The sequence below is a fragment of the Chelonoidis abingdonii genome, chromosome 9 (assembly GCF_003597395.2).
Source record: "Chelonoidis abingdonii isolate Lonesome George chromosome 9, CheloAbing_2.0, whole genome shotgun sequence".
Classification (NCBI taxonomy): Eukaryota; Metazoa; Chordata; order Testudines; family Testudinidae; genus Chelonoidis; species Chelonoidis abingdonii.
The window spans coordinates 29,853,590-29,876,896 of NC_133777.1; the positions used below are offsets into that span (position 1 = coordinate 29,853,590).

The 23,307-nt window shown below is 45.4% G+C and overlaps 1 protein-coding gene across 3 annotated transcripts in view; it reads right to left on the bottom strand.

Moving 5' to 3' along the window:
* SEC14L5 (SEC14 like lipid binding 5) overlaps positions 1-23,307 on the bottom strand; it is a 982,653-nt gene that overhangs the window by 936,609 nt on the left and 22,737 nt on the right. The window contains exons 6-16 of one of the 3 annotated variants that reach the window (XM_075069290.1): positions 22,408-22,520; positions 19,986-20,015; positions 14,669-14,858; positions 13,860-13,948; positions 12,479-12,549; positions 11,550-11,721; positions 10,652-10,786; positions 9,188-9,325; positions 8,076-8,321; positions 6,493-6,671; positions 3,051-5,216 (exon numbers count right to left, since the gene is read on the bottom strand). In XM_075069290.1, coding sequence (XP_074925391.1) covers positions 5,111-5,216; positions 6,493-6,671; positions 8,076-8,321; positions 9,188-9,325; positions 10,652-10,786; positions 11,550-11,721; positions 12,479-12,549; positions 13,860-13,948; positions 14,669-14,858; positions 19,986-20,015; positions 22,408-22,520 — 1,469 coding nt within the window. In that variant the 3' untranslated portion in view covers positions 3,051-5,110. Of the gene's footprint in view, positions 1-42; positions 5,217-6,492; positions 6,672-8,075; positions 8,322-9,187; positions 9,326-10,651; positions 10,787-11,549; positions 11,722-12,478; positions 12,550-13,859; positions 13,949-14,668; positions 14,859-19,985; positions 20,016-22,407; positions 22,521-23,307 lie in introns of those variants that run through there. The other 2 variants (XM_075069291.1, XM_032770699.2) reach the window with 2 other exon arrangements.

The window sequence follows — 23,307 nt, forward strand, 5'->3', positions numbered from 1 at the left end:
GGGGAAAATGATCTGTCACAGCCACACTTTGGCTGGGCTCCTTCCCCTTGTACCCACTGAGAACCTTTGTAGAGCTGGAAGTGCTGCTGTGGGATCTTGCATCATCCTCTGCCACTACAGGAAAAAAAAATTAGTTTTAACTGAACTGCTAGCACAGCCCATGAGACAGGTTTGAGAAATGAGGTAAGATGCATCTTTACTCCTTGGCACATTTTAGATAACTGCAGCAATAGATACACTATATATAAATGCCTTAGATTACCTGACAGATACCACAACTGCAATATTTAGTAATCTCAAAAAAATTGGTTTATTCATTTTATTTTTAAGTTACAGAAATATGGACAGCAGAAAATTACAGCTGGTAACTTCAACTTCCAACTGCCATAAGTGCAGCATCTGTAGCTTCACATTTGTTGCCCAGTAACATGTCACAAAGCACCCTGTGTATTCCAGTAGCATGCTCTGAATTCTCAGAACAAGGTTGTTGGGTTTTTGTTTGCTGACAAGAATCAAGACCCTTGTATAAAAGTTAAGACGGGCGCAGGTTGAGTGGGGAAAATAGTACATTTACCTAAAAAAAATTAATACCCATTTAGTCTTTATACACAGATAGCGTGGAAGTGTTACAGTGCCATTAAAACTGATTCATGGTCAATGTTGACAGTGAACATCCTTTATGGCTAGTTAGAAGAATTTTCTCAAGTCTGTGCTCGGAGCATAGAAAACCAACACTAGGCAGAAGGTGCTGCTAAATGCCCTTCAAATAGTCTTTCAGCCGTAACCTGTAAAGAAGGGTCTCATCACAGTATAATTGCACGAGGAGGGTGAGGAAGTGACCTTCTTTTGAAATGCAGTTCACTGGCTTTGCTGATGCAACTGGCCTTAGCAGATACATTAAAAACGTGACAGCTTAGCACGTGAGTTCAATAGGTAGGACTTGCAGATTCTGGCCCTTTTCCCACCAACCAGTTTTTAAATTGACCAGTTAAAATGACCTTTGGAGTAGGGCATCAGAGTCTGTCTTGTTTGCAAGACTGTAGGCAAGGTGAGTGCAACTGACACCTTTTAAGCAGCAATGTGCCACTGAAGGCCAACCCTGGGCTCTGGGATTGTAAATCCAAAACAAAGACTATTCAAATAATGTCTGAAATAATATCCTAATCCTCTAACACTGAATCACCACCATAGCTCAGCATTTCACTAGCTAAATCATCCAATAGAAGAGTGGTTTCCACACATTTTCCACAATAGGAAAACAATATAGAGAAAGGATCCATATCAAAGGGAATTTACAGTCTATCCCTAACAGAGAAGATACACAATAGTGCTTTATTAGTATGATTTTTGTGCTCCAGAAAACTCATTTTGGTTCTCTCAGTACACAGGCTGCTGGGAAGAAAATCTAGCAATGCTACTTCAGTCAGATCAAGGCCAATTGGACTCAAGTCCCTCTCAGCCCTTCTGCAAAACTAAGGTCGTGGTCCATGCAGTACAATTGGGGAAAAAAGAGAAGCCCCTTTAAACTAAACCCTATTTAAATATTTAACCACAGGCCCTGAACTCAACTGGAACATTCTGGCTTTTGCCCCTGCATGACAATAGAAATGTAGTCTGGCATCCAGAGTTCAATGCAAATCGTGTTTTACACACAATCCGGTACACAGCACGTTGGGGTATATTTGCAGACCCACACAAGTCAAGTGTAAATATGGCCATGTGATTTTTTAAGCTATAGAGATGGTCATGTAACACTTTGCCTTTCCTCTCAAGATCTCCGAAGCCTTTACAAATGTCAACCTTGCAATGAGCCTGTGAGGTAGGTATTGTGTGCATTTTACAGATGGAGTAACTGAAACAAAGAGATTAAATCCCAAATTTACAGAAGTGATTTCATTCTGGGTTCCCAACCAAACAGCTGGGCCTGATTTTCCAGAAGGGTGGTACTGCCACAGCTCTACTGACTTCAACTGGAGTGACATGTGCTCAGCATTTCTAAAAATTACATGGGTCTGTCATTGGACTTTTGAAAGTTCTAGCCCAGTAAGCCTCAGACCTCAGTGGTTCAGGAGCCAAATTAATGATCAAGAGAGCTGCCAGAGTGTGAATTCATTGTTTCATTTACTGTAGTGCTACATATTCATCTTTAAACAGTCTGGCAGGGGAAATTTTAGTGTGTGTATTTAAATACACACACAGCAAAATGACTGACCCAAGTATTATTTTATCAACTACAACTGGTTAACTACATACTAAAAGCATCCTGATTGGTTCATAATTAAAATCACATGGTATTTTAATATCATGTGTTGCAAAGAGCCACAGGAGACATGTTAAAGAGCCACTTGCAGCTCGGGAGCTCACTCTGAGTGTCACTGTTCAGCCTAAAGAATTTGCTCTGGATCACAAGGAATCAATGGGGAGCTGTGAATAGAACCCAGGACACCAATCACCTTGCACTCCAGTCACTGGAGCATGCTCTGAAGAAGTGAGCATTATGCCTTATGAGCTAATGTAGCCTAGAAGAAAAGAAAGTCAAGTTTCAGAGGAGTTTTACTTTGTCCCATGTCTGGAATTACAGTGCAACCTCACACATGGTACTCAATGCACAGGCGATTGATGTTTCAGGATCATGGGAAACACCACTGGCCCTTGTAAGAAGCCCTAGAAAGACAGCAGGAGTGAGCCATCCCCTGGCCTCTACCCCTTCCATTTAAGGCTCTTGCTCCCCCATCTCAGTTCAGAATGTGCAGGCGTGTAATAAATTCTAAGCTGAGAATCCCACCTTCAGTACTTTTTACTGGATGAAGGAGAACTATTCTCATAGGGACAGAGTAAATGTGAAAAAACTTAACTGTCAAACCAAGAAACAAGCAGCCATCTTGAAATATGTCACAGAATAGGACTTGGGCTTTGCTGTTGGAAAGCGCTGGAAATCAAAACAGTTTAAAAGTTATACATTAAATTGAGTAATGGGTTTTAGAAAGCGAGTCAGTTGTGATTAAAGCAACTTTGTCTATGTGGGTACAAATACACTCGCTTTCACCAACTTTGATTTCTAGGGCTCTCTCGTGGTGAAGCCCATTTTCCATTTCCTCTTTGCATTAAACTCGGACTTGGTTGAGAGGTATCATTAAAATGGCAGTCCCTGCCTGAGAAAGGCAAAACCCTCATTCACTTGAGGGAGATAATGAAGCGCTGACAAATGCTTGGAAGAGTACCTGATGTTCGTTCTTATTTAGTAAGGGTTTTACTATGTAGCTGGTTGCACTGTCACTGGAGTTTTCCTTTTCCATGCTATAAGTGACAGCTGGGATGTTCAAGGGAGCCTCAATTTATCTTCTGGAACTGCCACTAAAAGTCAAAGTGAGCTAGATGCCCAACTCCCTAGGCTCCTTTGAAAATCCAGCCTACATATTTATACACTAACTTTTTTACGTACATTGCTCCAGTTATCAAGTAGTCCCTCCCCCCCCCGTTCTGGCAGTGTCCTGTGCCTAGAAACAAGCAAATGAAGGTAGTGAAAACAGTTACAGATGGATGGGGCAGAGAAGATAAACTGCTTATTGAGGTATACCTCTTGCATGTCTGTTACAAATACTGCCCAGAAGCAGCTCGGTATTGACCACCTGTTTTTCTAACTTCCTAGTACTTGAGGAAAGAATACAGGTTCTCTCTTTTCTGCTATGTAAACTCTTTCAAATGGGTTCTTACTCCTTTTGCAATACATCTGTCACTGACGTAATCAGCAGAGATTGTACAAGAACATATCTTCAACAGCTCTTAATCCTCCCTCCCTGCCAATAACATCCACAAGCTCGGTCCCTGCTCTTGCAAACCCTTACTCATGCGAGTAATGTTCAAGTCAGTGGGGCCACTCCCATGAGCTTTGGGAGAAGAGATGACACGCTGCCCTGAGTGCTACAGCCCTGAACGATAAGATGCCCAGCTGCCACAGAGACTAGAAATGAAATCTAAAGGTCTGTGGGATTCAAGATCCGCCGTTCCCTTTTAAAACAAAAAAGTGCAGCTGGTTAAAAACGGTGATCAGGTTCAATAAATAGTTATCACTGAAATTGTAAATAAATTAAACAATTTAAAATAAGCTATGATACAATTTGAATAAATATGTTTCATTAAGTGTTTAAATACACATGCACGTGTACTTCAGAAAAAGAGAGAGAGAGAGAGAGAGAGTTCTCTCCTCTCCAAGTTAGCCCGTTTTTAAAGGAGCAGCTCCTATAATGCTGCCATAAAACTTTGTGCCTTTAAGGAAAGAACATATTGCTTTTCTTAGCCCTTTATAATGTGATTCGATTCCCACCAAGTCTGATGGGGTGGGTCAGAGAGACACTCATTTATTGCTCATAAACCTGAGGAAGAAATGAAGACAAGTGGGTGTTTTAAGAAAGGACTTGCTTGCTGGAGGTAGGCATTCTGCCTACGCACTGTAGAAAATACTGTTTTTTTAACAAAAAAACTGGAAGTATTTCCAAGCAACATCCAATCAGATTGGAAGAGGTTTCAGGTTTGGGTTACCTTGGAAGTTTCTCCTCTTTCCCGCCCACCTCCCTCAAAAGGTACTGGGGTATATTCAGGTATTTATTTACAATTTGCTTCAAGTCCCTGCTGCTGAAACACCCACTGTACCTTGAGTGTCATTGGTATTGCAGGCGCCCAGAAGAACTAGACTAATTATGCTACATGTGAATAAATCTAGTTCTATGGGTCATTACAGATAAGGCCACATCAGTCTCCTCTATCGTATGTAGAAATAGGACTGATTGGAAAGAGCCCTTTAACCTTAGTAATACACAGATTCATGCAAAGTGATATTCACCCTAAAACACAGGTCTGTTAAAACACAACTGGGACATAGGCCTTTCAAAGGAATCCAGTTTGCAGATTGAAAAGTCACGTCTCTGACTGAAAACAGATTCCAAAGAGTTCCCCAGACTGCTGCTACTCGTGGTCTTATGAATGACTGCCCCCAAAGCCTTGACGCTGAGGCACACTGCAGCCTCTTTGGGTTGGTCCCCAGAACTGCCCTGGAGGGAGGCCTCCAAGCACGGATGTGACATTTCAGAGGTCAATAGAAGCCTACGCCACACTATCTAGAAATGAGGGAGCTGCTCTGGGATTGGTTGGAAGATGTCGTGGCTGCACTGAGCTGGGAAAAGCCACTGTTGCAGGATTCCAGGCTTGACATGGACCCCCTGGGATGAAAGAAAACGGATACGTTTGTTACACATACAGCTACTTATTGATACTAGAGTGCATCCGAGATTCCATTACTTTATTTCCAGTGAGGTGCAAAGTGAGATTTTTCACTCAATCCTCACTGTGGTCTCTCCAAATGTAAAGACATTCAAGGTACCTAGGTGCCACAAAGAGGAATTAAATGATCACAGCCAGGGATGCTAGCACCTTTGTACTTTCTACAGAGGTGATGACTCATCTATAATAGTTATCAGGGGGGTAGGGCACAGTAAGCTTTCTGGGACTGTATATACAGTGTGTGGGCAGAGAAACGGTTAAGCGAGCAATTAATGGCACACTGGATGCTATCAAAAGAGCTGCCACGAACTGAATTGAGAAGGGTCTGTTTGCTGTGGGCTGCCAGCATCATATCACAGTTTCTCCCTCACTGAGCACATCTGTTCAGATTTCCCGACACTGTGGTAGTCTGAGGTTCTATTTATTACTGTTGTAGCCACTTTCCGCTACCATGTTTTTCCCCTCAACCAGGGCACTGGGAAGTAAGTTTGAATGGTTAGAGTTAGGAATTCTGGGTTCTTTGGTATTCTCTGCCACTGACTCAGCAAGTCATGTCATATTGGTGCCTTCAACTAAAAAACAAAAAACACCCTCTCCCCCCCTTGCCCCTTTTTCTTCCAGTATCCTGCTGAGGGTTAGTTGACTGTAAAACACTGAGAGCTTTTCTGCTAGGAGGTACCATAGAAATGTGGGTTTTTTACCCATTAAACCATTAGAGTGTACAGATACTCTGCAAGTTTCCTCTGTCAGACTTATTCAGCAGACAAGTCTGTTGTCATGTGATCAATATCCTCCTTTGAACTCCAGACATAGCACATAGTTACTTTGCCCAGTGGTCTGGAAAGAACATGCTATGAAGTAACAGTACTCCACACCCCTTCAAGAAGCTACAGTGACTATTAAAGACATTTGGGGTAGGGCAATACATGCAATGAGTAATTCCTCCAGAGGATGTATAGTCAAGTCATGGCCCTTACAAAGGGAAAACTTCATGTCCCAGCAAGGTCAAGGACGTGTCAAGACTCCATCTGGTGCTAACAAAGGGAAGTCTCTCTAAAGAAGTCGACCAATCTACCTGTATCCATTTTCCATGTGGTGCACCACAGACATTTTAAAGGTTAGATGACTCTGGAATTCCAGAGTCACCGTCTGCTTTGCTAGACTGCTCGTCTCTTGGAAGTCACACATTAACCCAGCCCCCAGCAGGGCTCCTACCTGAAATCCTTGGATGCAAGCACCTCAAAGTAGTATATGAGTTTACATTTGTGACTGGAAACTTGCAGAGAGGCCAGGACATCATCTACTCGATGGAGGCTGGTGCCAGAGCAAGGCAAAGAGCTGTGCATTTTCCACTGAAGAACATAAAAACCAGGCCAACGAGTCACATGAGATCCCTGTAAGAGATGGACAAAGAGCACCATCAAGCGACTGCCAAGTGTCTGAAAAAAATAATCATACCCTTTTTAAAAAAAAGAAGTTTTAAAAAAACAGAATGTTCTTGATGTGTTCTTTGAATGCTGAGTGGGGAGTGTTGACCTCGGAAGGTGGCAGGGGAGTTTTGCTGGGACGGTCTGCATTGGGGAGGCGAGGAGAGGATACCTGAGCATGTAACATTAGAACCCAAGAGGGGGGTTGGAGGCCAGGTGACACCTCTGCCTGGGACACTGGACAAAGGACACAAAGGCTGGGGGAGGAGCCAGGGGGAGGCTAAGTGAGTTGGCTGGAGGGAGTTTCAGTTTGGAGCTGACTGGGAAATGGAGAGGGGCACCCCGACAGGCCTTGAGCTTCCTGACGGGGCTGTGGCCTCCCTGGGGCCCCCAGATGGACCTAACTAAAGGGGGTCCTGTTGTCTGTACAGGCAAGACCTGTTTTGGACAATGTCCCTGTCGTCTAAATAAGCCTTCTGTTTTACTGGCTGGCTGAAATCGCAGGGAGCCGGGGGCGGGGGCAGGGCCTTGTCTTCCCTCACCCCGTGACACAAAACAAAAGGTTAACTAACATCAAACTCTAGTGAAACCAGTGTATACATCACCCAGGTAACTGTATGGGCCTGAGCCAAAGCCCATTAATTCAATGGGCTTTTGATCATGGCCTATTGCTTACCAGTCTCCAACAGAGCACTGCGTGACATTGGCAGACCAAATGCAAGCTCATGCCAAGGCCCCAGGCCTCACTGAAGACTAACAAATGCATAGCTGGAAACCAGTCTGGCTTCCCTGTGTGTTAGTATAGTTAAAACAGATATCAGAGTTATGAGCATGTGTTTAGAGTTTATGGAATGCCTGCAGGATGCTGCATGTATTAATCCTATGAGAATAGCGTAGCTAAAGTCGACGTATCTTAGATCGACTTACTTTGCGTCCTTGCGGAGCGGGATCAATGGCCGCCGCACCCCTGTCGACTCCGCTTATGCCTCTCGCCCTAGTGAAGTTCCAGAGTCGATGGGGAGCGTGTTCGGGGATCAATCACTACCCACTGATTCAGCGGGTAGTGTAGAAATACCTTAAGTCAGGTACTGCCATGCTATGCACTTCCTTAGGGGGTCTGGGATTCTAGTTCATATGCAGAGAGCTGTGAAAAGAGCCTCTATTCCCTTGCAGTGGAGGACTTCCAGTCCCCATTGTTTGGGGTATTTTTAACTATGGGATTCTGGAATTTGTTAAAGTTTTGCAGAAAAACATCAATGAAAACTGCTACTCCCTGCTCAACAGTCACATATACCCTCCACGACCAGGTTCTGAACATTACATTGGTTCAACATAGCTGTTTAGAGGTCAAGAGGCGGCAGAATATCCAACCTGGATGCTCTCTCCTTCCCGGCACACCAACGGAGACTCCATGCAGCTATAATCCACCCCCAGAATCCAGCTCTTATCGATTAGCTGCACATTTTCCCCAGCAGTTGAAGCACTTGATGAAGTGGCCTCTTTGCGACTGGTCTCAGGCGCTCGTTTGGAGTGAAAGAGGCAGAACACCACGTCTCCCTTCAGGATGTCAAAGTCCCACGTGATCACAGACTCACCCTCCAGGATTTCCACAACAATCTAAACAAGCAGCAAAACAAGCAGGTTTTATGGGCTTGGTCTTCAGGTGAGATCCAACATCCTCCCACCTTCCCATCACACACAAATCCATCCAGCTCCTGTAGTCTTAGAATCCATTACTGCTGCAATTCTTAGCTCCCCAGGGGATCATGAACTGATCCCAGTTCCTGCTTGCAGATTTCACTGCCATGGATCTGCTCAGCCACTTTCACCACAACCTTCTCCTGCATCAGCAGCACCTTACAAAGTATCATGCCTGTTCCCATGGTACACCTCTTAAGCACAATTGGCACCAAAGCAAAGGTTTCTGGGGCTCAACTGTGGACTGCTTTAGAACGGCTAATTGTGGGGTTCCAACTGGCTGTTGCATAAGGAAAATCGAACAGCTCGAGTCAGAATGAGCCAGTGTCCATGGTTAGAAATGGGTGCAAAGGATTCCTCTCCCCAACTTTGTCCTTTTTGATTACACCTGAATATTCCCAGCTAATGTTCTCTTCTCTCACAAGATCAGAGGCATGATAAATAATAGACACAAGGATATTGGTGGGAAAGCCAAAGGAGTCTTTATTTCCCCAGAAAAAGGAGGAAGGTGCAACAGTGGGTATACGGACAAGTTACACCAGAGACTAGAGAAACTGCTTCCTCACCCTCAAATTACTGTTCTTAGCCAGCATTTCAGAGGTGTGTGGAAGTTGTGTTATCTCAGCCATCCCCTGCCAAGCACTGTGCTGCTGGAACATGTCCAGCACTTACATGCTGGGATCCTTTCACTGCTCTATCCCAGCCTTCCCAAGAAGGAATCTATAGCTCAGCCCCTTGGAATCACCCCCCTGCCTTCCCCAGAACAGCACATGGTTGGTCTGTACCTCATGGGGAGCCCCTTTAAGAACATTTGCAGAGTGGTAGATGGTTTCTGTCCATAGTCGGATGTGATCAGAGTTCTCCGGTTCTTCATCTGTTTGATAAAGTGACTTGGGGACGAGTCCACCCTCAGGGACATTGCACTGTAAGAACCAGAGACAGACATCTGTACTGGGACTTCTACTAAACTAACATTTATAGTAATATCTAGATACTCCCAATATACCCAGTTACCTATTATGAAACATCAGATCCTCAGCTGGTGTAAAATGTCATAGCTCCATTGGCTTTACACAAGTAGGATCTGGCCCCTGCTCTTTGTGAGGGGCAAATCCCATCAGTTAGGTTGGGACTCCGATTTAGAGCGTTCTTTTCTTTAAAGGACAGTGTTACAACATGTAATAATTTGAAATTTTACCATGATGTGTCAGCTTAATTTTAAATGCTCCAAGCAGAGTCTGGAATCCAACTAGTGCACCATGGTGCCAGCACCACACAGCCCAAAAGCAAAAAATTGACGAGAAATAAGTGACACTCATCATTGTATTTTCATTGTCTGAAGGGGGTTGACATGGTGAGCAGCATAAATGATGAAACGTAAATTAAGGTCTTTTTTATTATTTCAATTTAATATGATTTATTGAGAAGCTTCTGGGCAACCTACAATAAGAACACAAGTGCCCGCACAATATTACATGAAGTTAACAAGGTTCAAAGAAAGTGGCTTCAATGGCAGATATCAAAAATATGACAACAACAGTTCTAATATTTTAAAGCTCAGATTAAAGGCACATTACCTGTAATGTATAAACCCCAAAAAAATCAAATCCAGAGTCTTATTACACATGATGTGTTGGTTTATTTTTTTTTAGTCTGGTCGTGTCCCTTTAATCATCTGCCTAATCCAAGAGGCACTAAAGTAGCTAGGCCAGATATTTTTAGACCTGTGCTAATCTGGATGCCCTTTGACAACTGAAGCAGTGGAGTCATATTTTGATGCTATGTCCTGGGATTGGGACATGATCACCAATCTCTAGCTTGTGGCTCAACCCATCCTTTCAGATATTCTTTTTTTAAGCAAGATGAAGACACCTGAATAACCCAAGGAAAACCACACTGACTTGAGGAAGAACTCTCGACGGTCAAGGACCAAAGTTCTATTCTTCCATAACATTCAAGGTCAATGCAGTCATAAGAGCAGAAGGGTAAGAATATCTAAACTCATCTCCCTCATAAAAGGCTTCCTCAGCAAAATGCCACCTCTCCAAAGGTGAGCTCAGAGGCAAGGATAATCTCAGCACTCAGCATCATGGGTTCCCAGTCCGGTGTGGGCCTTCGGGCACTACCAGTCTAGAAAGGTAACTACTCCAAGGGAAGGAGTGGAAGGACTAGGGGAGTTGGGAAGTGAGAGGCCCCCAGGAAGACACTGTACCTCAGATTCACCTTACACAAAACTAAGGGAAACTCACCATACATTCTCCTCCAAGGAAATCTGGAATCACGTCTTTGTCCAGATAGTCTACAAGCCCTCCAGGACCCTGGTAGTTATTGCCACTATAGATAAGGAACTTCTGCCTGGTGTTTTCATTGATGAAGGGACTAACCTGAAATACAGGTGGACAAAACATGATGTCCTTATGGCATGGACCATAATGGGAGAGGATATTGCACCACATTCCAGAAACACTCCTAGCACCATGGACTGAAGTCCACAGGGAATTTGATGGCCGTGAACCAGAACAGACTATACACAGAAATATTTCCATTCTCTCACAGGGTTCTCCCGCCATCCTCCACATTAGATAAAACTAGAAGTCACCTCCCCATCCTCAACACTATTCCAGAACGGCATTGGGCTTTGTCAGTTCTGTGGCCTATACACCCAGCAGGCCCTAGCCAGGGTCACATTCATTACTTTATTCTCCAGTGCTCTCTCGAGTGGGATTTAAAAGCAGTTTATCTTTGCCACTCAAACCTGTGCCAACTGCAGTTTTTTATTGGCACCACTCTTGCATATATCGGTATGAGAGAGAGTCCCAAGAGCTAGCCTGTCGGATGGTGGTAATGCAGCATAGTGCCATGTGAGAGCTCAGAGTGTAGATCCCAAACTCTGGTCAGTGCTGGCAGGATGGCAGAGGCTAAATGTGATGTGAAAGCAACATATATTGCTCTGTGGCAGTACTATGGCTAATTCCAGAGCTCTGCCAATGAGCAGTGTCTAGCTCTCCTCAGTCCAATGACAGGTTGCCTGAGAGCTTTTTCCTCCGTAACCCTCCAATGATGCAGAACATCTACAGGCCTGGAAGTTTTAGCCACTTGTGACACTGGCCCAGTTCTCACTGTCTGTACCATAAGGATTTCATTTACCAGAGTCCACAGCACAGGGAAAACCCGTGGTGCTCGCACGATCAGTAACCTCCCCAGTGTCTCGGGGTAATTGTCCTCTACAACCTCAATTATCCGAAGGAGTGCCTTAACTCCAGGCCGCCACAGGTGACGCATGTTCAGCCCGTCCAAATCTACCAGACATGTCCAGGATCTGAAATGCACAGAAGAATTGGAGAAGTCCCTGCTGCGCTGCAGTATCCCCATTTATCACCAACACAGCACCTGGCCAGCCAGCACAAATAAGAGTTGCACAAAAATCTTTTATCATACACTTCCTATTAAAACTAGGGGTGACTGGCAGTACCACTGGAGCAACAACTACTCCCCACCATATGAGCAGCAGAGGGCCGGAGTCCAAAGGTATTTTCAGTGCACAGAATGCATTCCTCCTCCCAGGGAGGGCAACTCTTAGAGGTGGTTAAGGGTGCTCAGGCCCTTGAGCGAATGGCTCTTTTAGATCCACCAAGACACAATCTGGGCACTACTGTCATGGCACTAAAGAGTTATTTTGCATTAGTTAAAAACCTGATGCTGTGTAAATGGAGCCAGAACTACAGGTTTCAAGCAGCTGGATTGGATCACCAAGGCATCAGGTATAAGATCCACCTGGAATGGGGCATAAAAGCTGGACAACGTGATTGGGTACAAATGGCCTTGTTTTCCTTCATATCAAGTTGTACATTTCATCTAGTCAAAGTCCAGTACATACGGTACCACATACACCCCTGCCTTGGCTAGAGTAGGGATTGATACAAACAAAATACTCCTATCTGTGGCTTGGGCCTAAGAATTCCAGTTACTTATTTCAGCAAAATCCAGGATATCTTAAACACTTTCTCTGAAATGTTACTTCCACCTTGCTGGCTCACACCTTACCAGGGCCTTAACACAGTTAAATGCATACTAACGTGATGGGACGGCCAAACAGATTGGTGTTTTCCTCACACCTCTTTTGTCCCTGCTCGTTAATGGACAAAACCTGAAATATATAAGAGAGAGCACGCACGGACTGTGGGTTACTTTGGCAACACACCCAAAGAAGAGCCCCCCCATCTCCTATTCCACCATGGGGGAACACTGAGGAAATCACATGAACAGAGAGCTGGAGCCAAAACAGCCTATTATGATAAAAGGGACACACCAGCCATGTTACAGGTACACAGAACAAGAAATGAGATTTCTGGAAAGGTTCTCTCTGCTGAAAAATCAGTTCTACCGAGTTTACAAGGCCTGTGTGTTAAAGACCCCAAGACCCTGTGTACCAGATTCTCAAACCCAGCTATGGGTGCTTTGCATCATTTAGGTAATGTAAGGGCCACAATCCTGCTGCAAATCACCAAAAGAGAATTGCCCTGGCATCAGAGAACTTCCTGCTGGTGCATTTGCACCATGGCTGGGCCTTGCCCCACTTTGGACTGGAGAGTATGTTGGGGGTTGGGATGAGCTACACCGCTATGCATGCCACTAAAGACCCTACACAAGAGCGGTAATATAGAGCTGCCTGGTAGCATGGAGGCTGAGGAGGCATTCCGAAACAGGAGTCAGAACTGATTCCTCAGCCATGCTCCCCTCTCTCTCCTGCACTGAGAAGGACTCAGACACTGGAGAGGAGACCAGCTGCTGCTCTTTGTTCAAGGTAACGGCAAAGTAAGCACGTGCTGTAGTGGGAACTGTGCCAACAGACATCAAGGTGGGGCTCTGTGCTTGAGCTAGCACGCTAAGAACAGCAGTGCAGCCAGGACAGCATGGGCAGTGACTCAGGCTAGCTACCCAAGCATGTACCTGCCTGGACCCCCTGGGTACATATTAAAGCAGCTAATCCAAGCCATGGCCCTTGCTATCCTGGCTATACTGCTGTTTTTGGCAAGCTGACTTGAACGGAGCTAGGTTAGGTACATCTACACGAGTTGGGAATCCATTGTAGATGCACCTTAGTGCTCATTTAGATAAACCCTAACAGCCACTGTATCAACCAGATGCCAGGTTCTGTGATGGCCTAGCTGTTGAAGATAATGAAGAATTTGCTTCCAAATTTGTATCTGGTAAGATGTGGCCAATCAGCAGGCCATATAGTGTCCCTATGCTGCATGCTGAACCTTATTGCCATCAACATTTGATGAGATACACAAGGCCAACTGATATATGGTATTAGAACCAATTTCTTCTTCTGCTAGTCAAGTGGATCCCTTCTTCTCATGTGGGCCTGCTGCTGTGATTTGCACATCATCTAAAATCTCTCAGAGAAACTGTAGCAGCTGAAGTTATATAGGTAATAAAAGCATCCCTTACGTGTCGCAGGAGCACCTCTTCTCCCAGGGCCTTCACCAAACCTTTTGTGTCCATCTGACCGAGGCGGAGGATGTAGAGGGGGCGGCCATCTTCAAAGCAAAGAACAAACAAAAAAGTTAGAGGGAAAACACTAGTTCTAAGCCCCCAAATGGGGGATCCTGCAAAGAACCTGGAAACTCTGCTGAAGAGAAGTAGAATTCAGATGGCCAATCTAACCGCAGCTTCTTGTTAGTAATAAATAGGCCAGGTGCCTGGGAGATGGAATAGCCTGGTGGGGGCTGGGGGGAAATGAGCTATAGATTCTCTCTTATCCATGCTACAGGTCAACACTGGCCTAAGATGGTTAGGTGTCTGATGGTCTTAATCCAGTCTTCAGTGGGAAGGTGATGATATCACAACAGCCTTCCCAGCAGCTCAGAGAGAGGCTGTCGGTTGAATTGGTTGGTGTCTGACCTACTCATCTCCTTAGGGGGCAGACCCTTCCGAGAAGGGATGGGGCACTTGGGTAGGAGAAGCTTCCACTGTAAACAGAGTTGCTTACCTATAAGCGGGACATTTTCTTAAAAATTCAAAGGAAAAAAATGGTGCCCAAAGCATATTCCTGTCATGGGGAGCTTTAGGCCAGCCAGACTCAGCCTTATCTGCATGTACAAAAACAAAGACTGCTTTGACAAAATCAGTCCATTCATATGTATTAGGAAATGTGGCCATGTTAGGATTCTTCACCATGCTACGGTGTAACCTGCCAGCCTAGCTGTCTCCACAGAGCCATAGGTCACTGCACTGGTGGTGCAGATGCACCGTCCTACCTTTGTCCTGGTAATGCCACCCTCCAGTGTAGTAGTCCTCCAGCAGGGATGGGGGTCTCCAAGTCTGCAAGATGTAATCCACCTGGTACTGCTTGCGCCAGGTCAGCGACTGGCAGAGCATCTCGCGAGCCTTGTCAATGTTGAAATCGCGAGCCCTCAGGAATCGAAGGATATGTTCATCTTTGGGGATCTGAGAGACAGAGGAGATGCACTCATTCCAAAGAACTTGGACTGCACCGCTGCCAGCGCTCCCCTCCCACAAACGCCAACGAGATGCAAAGAAGCTTCTAGCTCTTCACCAGGCATGGAGAAGACTGAAGTTTAATTTTCTTTCCTCCTGCTATGCCCATTTGGTCTGCTCCAGCTAATTCAGGACTCTAGGGAAATGACAAACCCAGCCCCGCTCCAGAGATAGAGCCCTCCCACCTACCCGGGCCTATACATGTGATGCATATTCAGTCTGGAAACACTGCAAGCCAGTGCATTGAATAGACAGCTGGGAATTGCAGCGAACTCTCTTAGCCAGAGTCTCCCAAAACATTCCCCCACCAGCCGAGACAGACCACCCGCAAATCCTGCCCAAAAGTAACAAAGCTGCAATGTCCCTTCCCCAGAGAGCAGGGTGAGCCCAAGAGAGACAGGAAAGCCACACAACACCATGCAAAGGGTGCAAAGCATCTTTGTTCAACATGCTAGCCTACAGGAAGGGTCCTGTGCTAGCCCTACGGAGACTGGTCACAGCTGGGCTGTCTATAAATAGACCAGACACCCTCCGAAGGCTCCTGTCAGCTGGAACACTACAGTTCACACTCTTGTGCAGGCTTTTATCTGCTGAACCTCCACACTGGCCTTGTCCAAGTATGTCAGTCCCTCTCTTTTGTCCATGACAGCTCCCCTTCACGACATTAAAGTGTAACCCCCCTGCCCCAATTATCCCCTCTCGCACCTGACCATGTGGCCCCCCCCACAAGCGTTCAGCTAATCACACCAGCCTCAAATGTTCGTCCACTTCTCCCACCAACACTTCTGTGCTTTGTCCCTTGCTGCCCCTTCTGCATGGGGCACTAGGGTGACCAGATGTCCCAATTTTATAGGGACAGTCCCAATTTTGGTGGCTTTTTATATATAGGCACCTATTACCCCGCACCCCGTCCTGATGTTTTACACTTGCTATCTGGTCACCCTATGGGGCACCCTCCAGAATAGCAAGTATTTTCTGACTTCCTTCAAATCCCTTGAGATTCACTTCTACCTTGAAGTCCAAGATAAAATTGCCAGCTACTAACGGGGTAGGTAGTTGGCCAGCAGCAATGATCATTAATAAATCCCAAACAAAGCTAAATTTGACTTGAAATTGCAAGTTGTGCATACGGCTAATCTGCAACTACATCTTCCAATCTCCTCCTCGCCCCATTGCCTCAGTTTAAGCTCGTGTTGCATCTCATCTTCATTCAGACTATAATCTCTTCAAAGCGGGGGCAGTCTCTTCCTATGCATTGCTACGGCATTTAGCGTAATAGGGCCATGGTCCCAGGTGGGCCGCCTGCACCGTACTGTAACACAAACGATACATGTCTTCAGAGCGAAAAGCTCTCTTATCAGCTTACTGACATGCAAATGAAAATAGAAAGAAGGGCTGGAAGCAAAGCAACCAGGAATTTCAGGCCTGGAGCAATCTCAGTTACACATACCGATATGAAGCTGCAATAGACACACTTAGGGCTTGTCTACACAGTGCATTAGTCAGCACTACAGAGGTGTCAATTCTAACGCACTCATAAGCTGCACACTAGCTGGCCTGTGTGGACCCTGCTGGCATGCGCTAAAAGTTCCTTAGTGCATCTGAATGTAGTCCCATTTCAAACAGTCCTACACAACGCGCACTAGGGAACTTTTAATAGCATCCACATGGGCCAGTTAGCGTGCAACATTCTGGTGCAAATTAGAATTTGTACCCCTCTACTGTGGACTAATGCACTGTGTAGACAAGCCCTAAGAACAGATTCAGTGGAGAGAAAGCAGATAAGTTTGGAGGTAGCTTAGATGCACACCTGGGGCAAATTGTTTCTAACCAACTTTTTGCAAACATTGCATTTGTACATGTTGGCTGGGGGTGGGAGAGGGGAGGATGGACACGTTTCCATGTCGGAGCTCAACATTTTATTAATAAAAATGCTGGCAAGAACTTGTCTGAATCACATTAATATGGAAACAGCTGGGTTTTTTATAGCACAGTTTGAACATACAACTTCAGTGCTGAGAGGAAGCCGCTATCCACAGGGCTACTCAGGTTGGTTCAAACTAGAGCTGTCAAGTGATTAAAAGAGTGAACCACGATTAATAGCACTGTTAAACAATAATAGAATACCATTTATATTTTGGATGTTTTCTACATTTTCAAATATATTGATTTCAATTACAATACAGAATACAGAGTGTACAGTGCTCACTATTTTTTATTTACAAATATTTGCACTGTAAAAAAGAAAAAGTATTTTTCAGTTCACCTAATAGAAGTACTGTAGTGCATCTCTATCATGGAAGTTGAACTTACTAATGTAGAATTATGTACAAAAAATAACTGCATTCAAAAATAAAAATGTAAAACTTTAGAGCCTACAAGTCCACTCAGTCCGCCTTCTTCTTCAGCCAAACACTCAGACAAACAAGTTTGTTTACATTTGCAGGTGATAAAGCTGCCCGCTTCTTGTTCACAATGTCACATGAAAGTGAGAAGAGGAGGTTACTCACCTTGTGCAGTAACTGACGTTCTTCGAGATGAGTGTCCGTGTGGGTGCTCCACTTTAGGTGTCGGTGCGCCCCTGCGCCTTCGATCGGAGATTTTTTGCAGCAGTACTCCTACCTGCCGCGCATGCTCTCTAGTAACACTCTCAGAATGAGTGACAGGTTCTAAGCAAGCGTGGCCGGTAGGAGTACTGCTGCAAAAAATCTCCGATCGAAGGCGCAGGGGCGCACCGACACCTAAAGTGGAGCACCCACAGGGACATCTCTCGAAGAAGAACCGGTGTTCGCATGGCACTGTTGTAGTCGGCATTGCAAGATATTTACATGCCAGATGCGCTAAAGATTCATATGTCCCTTCCTGTTTCAACCACCATTCCAGAGGACCTGCATCAATGCTGATGATGGGTTCTGCTCGATAACGACCCAATGCAGTGTGGACCGATGCATGTTTATTTTAATCAGATGCAACCAGCAAAAGGTTGATTTTCTTTTTTGGTGGTTCAGGTTCTGTAGTTTCTGCATCGGAATGTTGCTCTTTTAAGGCTTCTGAAAACATGCTCCTACCTCGTCCCTCTCAGATTTTGGAAGGCACTTCAGACTCTATAACCTTGGGTAGAGTGCTATAGCTATCTTTTAGAAATCTCACATCGGTACCTTCTTTGCGTTTTGTCAAATCTACAGGGAAAGTGTTCTTAAAATGAACAATGTTAGATGAATCATCATCCAAGACGGCTATAACATGAAATATGTCAGACTGAAGGTAAAACAGAACCGGAGACATAAAATTCTCCCCCAAGGAGTTCAGTCACAGATGTAAATAACTCATTTTTTTAACGAGCATTATCAGCATGGAAGCATGTCTTCTGGAATGGTGGCTGAAGCATATGATTGTTTAGCATATCTGCCACATAAATAACTTGCAATGCTAGCTACAAAGTCCCATGCAAATGCCTGTTCTCATTTCATGGTGACATTGTAAATATGCAGCGGGCAACATTATCTCCCATAAATGTAAACAAACTTGTTTGTCTGAGTGATTGGCTGAAAAGGAAGGTGGACTGAGTGGACTTCTAGACTCTAAAGTTTTGCATTGTTTTGTGTTTGAGTGCAGTTACGTAAGGAAAAAAATCTAGATTTGTAAGCTGCACTTTCAGGATAAGGAGATTGCACTACAATACTTATATGAGGTGAATTGAAAAATACTACTCTCTCTTTTGTTTATCATTTTTACAGTGCAAACATTTGCAATAAAAATATAAAGTGAGCACTGTACACTTTGTATTCTGTGTTGTAACTGAAATAAATATATTTGAAAATATAGAAATATTGCTTAACAGTGTTATTAAAACGATGATTAATCACGATTTTTTTTTTTAGTTAATAGTGTGAGTTAACTGTGATGAATTGACAACACTAGTTCAAACCCTTACAGAAATAATCAAACATAACATCCAGGGGAGCCCTTTGAGTCCCTGTCAAGAGAATCCCCACACTGCGGTTATTCCATAAAGTTTTGCCATTTTCAAGTGTCATGTTGCTCCAAGTTACAACAAACTCTTCATGGCTGATCACATAAATAAATCAAGCGACTACTTACTACATAGATAAAGCAAGAGCTTACTTACTATGCCAGAGGAAAGTCTGTCAGAAAGCCGAGGTATGGGCAGTGGTACAGTTCTTAATACAGCAGTGCACAGGGATGAGTGAGCACTTACATTTGGGTCAGAGGCAGAGCTTTGAGAGGATGATGTGGTATTGTTATACAGAGAATCAAGTTCAAAGGCTAAGTTAGCAGAACGGATTTTGACTCAAGGGACTGCACTTGGCTAGATGGTTGAGAGAATTCCAGAGGCAGTAATTTCCATAAGCAGGAAAATGAAGATGCTCCTGTAGTTCATTACTGGTGCACTAATACCTGTTGCTTTAAACAGCACCACACAGACCATTGCTTACAGCTCTGTGTAGTAATCTGCTGTTTTTGCATCATTCACAGTCTCCAGTTCTCTGGCTGGCCTTCAAGCTATGGAAGACTTTATTCAGCAAAGCACTTTGCTGCTGTGGAAGGAGCAGAGAATGGACACTGCAGCTGGACAATAGGAGTGTTTCATTTAAAAAACAAACATCCAAACGGGCAAGCTCCCACGAACAGAGATCTGCAATGAGCCTCTGAAGAGGCAACAGGGATGTATTTATCCTGGGACTAAAAAAAGTCACAGTAAGAGATCAGCTGCCTCAGAGCGAGTTCAAATGGTCTAGGACAAGCATCTGACTCTGTACCCACCTGATTAGTGGTTTATACTTCTACAAAGCAGGCAAGGAAGCAATAAATGAGGTCTGCCAGTACCATCCACTCTGCTTACAAAGGGCATGGGGAATACACAAAACCTATGAGTCGTGCACAAAGCTACCTACAGCTGTCATTGAGGCAGAGTCAATTTCACCCTATTAGTGGATCCAGCACAGCAAACGGCTGTCAAGAAGAGCCCACGTGTGTACACACCCACCCACACACACAGGTTAGACCATCCCTAGGGGCAACTCTTTCACATTGCTCACATGCTCCAGATTTTACCTTTTCCGGCTTCCATTCCCCAGCCTCTGACTACAAGAAAAAACAAAAACAAAAACAGGCATTTACACTGTGCTTTCCAGCTCAAAACCTGGGTTCTGACCCATCACAAATGTGGCTCCCCCTTCACTCTCTCAGTGAAGGATGGCTCAGGCAGGCTGTCTGACAGCTGGCACATTAGATACAGGACTCAATGAGGTTTTGCTGGATGGACTGCAGAAGATGTGTCAAGCCAAAGCAGTTATCCCAGCCCTGCTCCCAGCTGTAAAGCAGCATGCACAGAAGCCAGCTGTAGCACTGTACGTGAACCCTTGTTTTCTTTTGGAAGGTCAGGTGAATTCTCTTTGCCAGGTTTTCCTGCCTCTCAGAAGTGCTTACCAATGGAATAGGCAGTTATTACCTCAGATGCCTTGTTCAACCCCACCTAACCACCACAGCTCTGCACACTCCCCCTCTCCCCTACTCTGGTCATGGACTGTGAGTGTTATTCAGGGTAAGGGAATGAGAAGGAGAGCGGGTTAGAGCCTATCTGGGGACCTTCAGGAAGGCCTTGCTTTTTGTTCCCCACCCACCCTCATAACCTATCCTGTAGGCCTGATGGGACTATTGGCTGCGGGTGAGGCAGGACAAAACGGGCAGCTCTGCTTACAGCTCAGTCCTACTTCTAAGGAGGCAAATCAAGGGCTGCAGTTAGTAATGTGGCTCCCCGGCCTCCCTGCTCCCCTGGAACACGGCACACTATTGTCCAGCCCTCTAAATCCCCAGTAAGGATGGGAGGGGAGGGACCCAAAACTGGAGTAATAAGATTTGAACGTGTCCCTCCACTCTTGCATTTCACAGCACTGAGCCTGGACATCAGTTCTGCTGGCAAAAGGTTTTTTTGGGTTTGTGTGTTAGACCCGACCAGGGACTCAGCACTGCTAACGTCAAGCAGTCAGGCACAATTCCTCCACACAAGCGTTTGACACTGCACAGCACAGCCCTGGCTGGGCATCTCCATCCAGAAATGCCAGCAGGCTTTGCTCTTCTGGGCACGTCTGGAAGGGGAGAATACAAACCATGCACCCTCCCCAGCCTTTCAACCCACAACCATCAGTAGTGTCCCACTAAACACAAGGCTGAGTTCTTCCCCAGTGTAACTGTGCTCTAATCAATGGAGGAGTGGCAGGGATACATTTGTCTCACAATCTCCAATACGGCTTGTGGGAGCCAAACATAACCTGGGATCAGCACCCAGCTGCTGTGGTCAACTCTGGCTGCACTTGAAAATCACTCTACTCTGACCCCCACCAGGTAGCTACTCTTCGGTTTGAGTGTGATCTATTCCCACGAGTTCAGACAGACACACCCTGCCCCTCAATATGGAAGTTTCTGCATCAAGTTTGAAATACAGAATTTTCATAAAAAAATAGATTTAAACAAAATTCCTCTCAAAATTAAAGCAGCCTCTAGGCAAGTTTGCTTATGAAGCCCACCTGGAAAAGGACTAGGTAAAAGCTAAGCGTTATCACCCACCACTCTAGCGAGCAATGTCTGTCAAAAGCCTTGCGACGTGTGTAGGTTTTCAACTGATCCACACAGTGTGACTAGCAGGTTCTCTCACCCTACGCCACAGACACAGCAAGCTAGACTTTGAAGGGAAGCAGGATCACCTGATAAATACTACAAGGGGTCCACTTAAACCGCAGAGAAATCACACATTTTTCATGGGTTGGTCACGGCATAAATATTAAACTTCGTAGCTATATTATACATCCATGAAATTTGCTATTTATGCCGTGAACAACTCATAAAAAGTTTTCTCCACCGCGTTTCTCAAACTGGGGGCCCTGCATCAGAAGGGTCACCTGGGACATCTGGCACTGGTCACTGTCAGAATACAGGATACTGGGCTAGATGGACCTTTGGTCTGACGAAGTATGGCCATTCTTATGTCCTTAAAGGGGGCAGGGGTCACAAGCTTATTAGGAGGTCACAGTATTGTCACTCTTACTTCTCCACTGCTGCTGGCAGTGGCATTGCCGGAAGCTGGGAGGTGGGAGAGCGGCAGCTGCTGCCCAGGCACCTAGCTCTGAAGGCAGTACCACCAGCAGCGGAGAAGAAAGGATGGCACATATTCTGTACTGCCACTGGCCAGCAGCAATAAGATTCACCTAAAGCTTATCAGGAAATAGCTGTCTTAACACAGCACTCCACAATCAATTAAGCCTCAGCACATGTGAGTTTTCACAGTTCTATTTTTATATGGGGAAACAGGCACAGAGCAGTCATTTGCCCTAAACCACACTGCCAATCAGCAGCAGAGCTGGGGTTAGAACCCAGGGGTTCCTGGATCCTAGTTACATAATCAAGTCACTAAGCAAAGCTGCCTCCGAGAGGCCATCAGTTCTCTGGAGAGCTCCCTTCTTGTCTCCAGGCTGCCTACCTTGCCTTTGTGCATTTCCTGCAGCCACTGACGGAGTCGAATCAGGCAGCTTTCCTGCATAGGAGTCAGCTGCCCCAGGTACCGTTCAATGTAATCAGCGTCCAGTTTGTCAGCTGGAGACGGAAGAAAACAGCAACTCAGGGGAGAAGTCACCCTAGAAGAAGTGGAGTATCTGGGGAATGGCACAGTTATTGCCATAACACTAACACACATACGCAATTTCCACTGGGAATTTTCAAACACTTGGCCTTCATCAACAGTCTGCCTGGCTGTTGTCTGGGAAGGACTGGAGAGCATCCCAAGGAGTCCATGGGAGACATTTTGATTACAATTAGGGCGTGGGGACTGAGTCAGTAATTCTGAATGTCTAGGACATCACAGCAGGGTAGGCCACCTGGTACTCAATGGTGCCAATATGCCTTCTAATTCTTGCCTCCATCCCAAAGCTGCCCTGATCTCTGTCTGGGGTTTTCAAAGGTGCTTCAGGGAGTTAGGCACCCACCTCCTGGGATTTCAATGAATTCTGGGCACCTACCTACCTTGGGCTCTTTCTCTGGAAGCTGCTGAAATACTATTCCATGGATAGCCACCAGGGGGAAACAGTGAATAACTTTAGTCGCTCCCCTCAGTATACAAGGGTGGTCTTTGCCATGAGTATAGTCCTGTGTGGCTAGTGCAGCACAGAGTCCCTCCAGGGCATAGAGACAAAGGACAAAGGGATCACATCTGCCAGCCTGGGGCATTCCAGGCAGATGTGCAGCCAGAGGCATTTGTGTACAGGGACCATGGTACCAAGAGCAGTGGCACAGGCCAGCAGCTGTGCTGGAGGCATGTGGAGACAGAAGGGAGAAGAGAGCAGAGGGAATATTTCTGACCCTGGATACAATAGGCGACAGTATC